The sequence below is a fragment of the Coturnix japonica genome, chromosome 8, assembly GCF_054131305.1.
Source record: "Coturnix japonica strain WE chromosome 8, WE-NBRP24, whole genome shotgun sequence".
Lineage (NCBI taxonomy): Eukaryota > Metazoa > Chordata > Aves > Galliformes > Phasianidae > Coturnix > Coturnix japonica.
In genome coordinates, this window is record NC_140670.1 from 29,157,745 (window position 1) to 29,162,609 (window position 4,865).

The window sequence follows — 4,865 nt, forward strand, 5'->3', positions numbered from 1 at the left end:
GTGTATACAGTAAACTGTAATGCACACTTGACTGCCATCATTGATGACTCAAAGCCACTTTCCCATTATGGGAAATGATGTCAGACACATCAGACTGGAGACCATGTGATCCACCAGTTTCTTTCACAAGTTCTGATGTGATATTACTCTATGTGCTTCTGCTTACCTGGAATTTGTCTGTTTTATCTTACAGCACTTCATGTATTGCCTGATAAATGGTAATATGTATTTAATAGTAGATTTTAAATCAGCATTTTTTTTCTGTTTTTTTGGTTTAGAACATTCAGCAGCAATGTTCAGCATTTTCAGCTTAGGGGAGAACTAACAAGTGAGTTTAGAAAATGGGTTCTGGTATTTTTATTTTGCTTTTCATGTGTGTCTTCCTTAATGCTTCGTTTACATAAACTGATCCATGCTGTCTATGCAGATTATGCCAGAGGCTTGAAGCTCCTGGGCTTTAGGCAAGGAGCTATTTTCTTTGCCTCAAAAGCTGGAGAAGCTGGTAAAGATTTATTGGTTGAGCTCAAACAGCCTAAAGGGGAAACGACAGAAGAGTAATAATTCTATGTTTACTGCTAAGAGGAGTTTTTCTGTCAAACTGGATTGATATTCCATTGTATGAAAATGCGTTTTCTCTTAATCACTGTAATAGCTCATGTGTGATTTGAGCAAATAACATCAAACATGTGAGGAGGCAAATTAAAGATGTCTTCATTTTCAAGAGAGAAGGAAAAAAGGCTACGATAAGATTATACATGAATATCTCCAACTTTGTCAACTACAGCAGAAATCACACTTAACAAAATGCTGAAAGTGTTCTGTACCTGTATAAGAGCCTACTCCATTTACTTCCAAAAATCAAATCTTTGTAGTTCTTCACCACTGTTGTGTTTATATGTATAAATGATTCAGTCTGTACTGTAAAAATATGAATTTATGTAAAGAAAAAAAAATACAGATCACAAAACACAAAGATTATTCCTGGAAAGTTATTCTCAAATCCAATTTTTCTCTTAAAAATTACTGTTCTTTTACATGAGTTCCCTTTATTGTCTTTTTCATACCAGGATGGAATGGAATCTTTAACAGATTTATTTAAGAAAGCTTCCTAACATTCCAGAAACCCATGAGATGTCTTCTGTTTTGATTAAGATAGTGTTTGGTGTTATTCTTAATTGAGCACTGCCTGCACACCTTAGGGACTAAATTCTGCCTTGTCTCGATTGTTTAATGGGATCAAAGGATGGGAAAATTATCCTACCTCAAAAAGTGGCAAGGTGGGCTCCTACAGAATGTTCAGAAGGATGCTGATCCTCTCTCCACAGTAAGGTATTGTAAGGTATTTCAACATGTCCTGAATTAAGACATGGAAAAAACATTGGGTGAAGCAAAAAATGTTGGGTTTCTTTCAGTACTTTATATGATAGCACACCTTGTGGTCCATATACTTAAGGATGCTACTGACAGCATCTCTTCATTTTTGTGCCAGTATTTCAGCAGGATCAAAACAGCTTCCCACAGTGTTTTAGTGTTGATGTGTTTGTTTTCTTTATTGTTCCTCACGTTATAAGTGTCTTTTCTATTTATTGCTGTTTGACTGAAAGCATCCACTCTTCAGTTGCAAAATCTAAGGTTAGACTGCATTTGCAAATGGAAGACGATGGCATGCGAAAATAAGTCTTGGATTAACAGGTTACTTATTTAAAGGGAGTTGTTGGAGCTGATGAAGTTCAGTATGCAGTAGTCAGAAGAACTGTATCGTGTAAGAAGTTTCCCATCTGAATGTAATTCATGACTTTACTGCTTAACATAATTGTGTCTTTGATTCTTCTGCTTGAAGGTTTGTTAATGCACATTCCGCCTTCCTTCTTATAGGAGCAGTAGCTTTGTTACCTCTCTTCAGCTCTGTAAACCTTTTAATTAAAATCCAGCATAGCATTTCTGAAAACACATGGAAGGTTTGAATTTCCCATAATGATGGTTCTTATACAAATTGAAGATGTTTCGTTGCTCTAAAAGTGAATGTTTTGTATAGATAAGGTAATGTATCTTACATAGGTTCTCCCACATTTTATATAAGTTACTAAAGATGTTCAGTGTCTTATGTATGATGCTTACACACATGCGTGGGAAAAATAGTATACAAAGAAATTTGCCTTAAGTATTAGCTGGTGCACAATGAAGTTAAGCAAGATTAAATGTCATTATCAGTGGGCTAAATTCAGGCTGGCATTGGCTACAACAGCACTCCTGTGTTCTGCTTGATTTCAATAGCAGTAGTGTGGGAGGGGGACACCAGAGACTTAATATAAGCACACTCAGACTTCGGTGATTACACAGAATGGTTTATTGTTGGGTCTCTGGCAAAGGCCTTTTGATACTGAATGTTTCTATATAGTGTGAAGTTGCAGAATGCCATGTACTATTCCCTAATGAAACTTTTATGATGAAAATACAGCGTGGAATTGATGTAAAAGTTTCTTTAGATAGAAGTGCAATCTTAGGAATAAAAGAAAAAAATCTTTCTAAATCCGTGTGTCTGTATTTAATGCAGAAATGTCATCTGTTGCCATTGGATTGAATGCTGATGGTGTAATTGTTATTTTGCCTTCTGGACATGGAATGTTGCTCATGGCTGCTTTTAGAGGGGGAAGTGATCACCCTTCATATGTATTAGGCGCAATTTCCCTACACTGCTGAGTATGGGAAGTGCTGGAATGCAGTATAGTTTGCTTAATGCGGCATATCAACTGTTTGATGCAGCACTGGCAGCAGTGAAAGCAGGTACCTAACATTTCTGTACTGAGTCTGAAAGATCAGATGAGAAAGGTAACTAAGCTTGTCTTGGTTGTGCTGAGGTCTTACCTTACATGTCACATGATCTGAGTGGTCAGAGATGTGGGTTCATGGTTGGACTTGTTGATCTGAGTGAACTTTCCAACCTTAATGATTCTATGAAACTTAAAAACATACTTCGTGGCTCTGATAATCCAAGCAGAATCATTTAGTGTGGAACCCAATTTCAGGTAACACTGTGACAGCTGTATTGCTCCCATTGATCCATTTATGACTTTCTGATAGCGTGTGAAAATAAGACTGCTCTTCACGTGTATGAGAGGATTTCTCTTGTGTTTACCCTGTGCCATTTTAACAGATAGAGAGCTTTTAATAGAATATCTAATCGACCTTTACAGCGGATTATTCGTGACTTTCCAGGAAGGTAAGATCTGAAATCGATTCTGGTTTTGAAGCAGAATGGAAGATTGGAACACAGTGAAATTATTTATCAGTTTCAATGCTCCCAGCCTCCTCCAATAGAGAACTCTGACCTTTTCAGTGCCTTCTGTTGTTTTGCTGTCTCCTCAGCCCTTGTGAAGAAAAGAAGTTGTAATGAGTTGGGAAGAGACAACCACCAGGTGACCGTGCAGCTGAAATTCCTGTCGCCCCCAAAGTGTAAGTGTTAGTTCCACAGTCTGAGGACTTTCCACTGAGTTATCAGCACTGGTTTTTGCTGGTTTCTATGCTATACAACTTGTCAATAGAAGCTGCAGAAATATACTGCAGAAAAATGTGTCCCTTTCCCTACAGATTAGGAAGGAAGGCAGGCACAGATATTTTTTCAAACTGGAAAAAAAAGAAGTGTTTTCCTTCTCCCTTCCCTTTAGAAAAGTAGTTCTTGAATACTTATCAAGCCAAAGCCTTTTCTTTATGACAGTTTCTTCCAGCTCTGCTCTGCGGTTTACCTCAGCAATCTGCTTTCTTTTTCCACTCTCCCAACTTATGCCTGGTTTTGATTAAAACCAAGCTGAGATGCGTGGCAAGAAAAAGCAGCTTTCCAACACCAGGAGAGCAGGAAGGCGATTTGTCAGCGATCACCCGGTCCGGAATGCGATATTTTCTGGTAGCAGCTTTTGCTCCCAGTAGGACTTTGCTAACATACAGCTTTTATATTATTATTGTATGCCACAACCGTCTCATCAAAAAGCCAAGAGACATTCTTTGAACCCAACTGAAATAATCTGTTTATCCTTTCTGACTGCTCTGCAGGCAAACTCCTCACCACAGAATTAGGGACGAAGGGTTTTCTTCTCTTGGTGATTCCACGTTTTCATTTTCAATGAAGTTTTATACAAGTTTGTTTATCTCCATAATTCTGCTGTTTTGTGGCAGCATGCCTCCAACCTGCCAGCACAAGAGGTGGTGTAAGTAGGCAGTGCAGATTAGCAAACCCATAGTTATATTGTCTTGTTGGATGTCTCCCTCACAGATACAAACTGGTGGCTGGATATGTTTTTTACTGTTTTACAGCTATTTTCTATTATATTTACTCTCCCCTCTCAGCATTCAGAAGCTCTCGCCATCACTTCCTCTTCCCAACTTTACTTTTGCTCATCCTCCAACTCCTGTCCCCAGCTCAGGGTATAACCAAATCCCTGCTGAAAGCCACAAGAATGCGATATTTCATTGAAACCCTCCCAGAATTTCCCATACCGTCAGTTTCCAGTTCATACAGGAGAGGGCAGCAGAGCTCAGGGAATGAGGACAGTCATGCATACAGCAATAGAATGCGTTCCAAGGGGTGTGCTGCATTTTCCCACTAATTCTGTCCTCGAAGCAGGGCGGCCCTAAGGAACCAGCCAGGCAGGAGAAGCAGATTTCGGTGTGATTTATGAGTGGCTGCAGGCTGCTCGGGGAGGGAAGGAGGATATTGAGGACATCCAGGATTCTTACAATGCGATAAGAAGTTGGAGATGGGGTTAGGGGTTAGCACAGCCTAACCCTTGCTTGAAATCTGCTTTGGCTTGATGCGTAAATGCTTGAAAATGCATAATAAGTACAGTTTCAAGCATTACCTTGCCTCAAAT

General features: G+C 39.1%; 1 protein-coding gene across 4 annotated transcripts in view; it reads left to right on the top strand.

Moving 5' to 3' along the window:
* Window positions 1-2,530, top strand: part of WDR11 (WD repeat domain 11) — a 30,763-nt gene extending 28,233 nt beyond the window's left edge. For all 4 annotated transcript variants that reach the window (XM_015867447.3, XM_015867449.3, XM_015867450.3 and 1 more), the window contains exon 29: window positions 401-2,530. In XM_015867447.3, coding sequence (XP_015722933.2) covers window positions 401-558 — 158 coding nt within the window. In that variant the 3' untranslated portion in view covers window positions 559-2,530. The remainder of the gene's footprint in view (window positions 1-400) is intronic.
* Window positions 2,531-4,865: the final 2,335 nt, after the last annotated feature.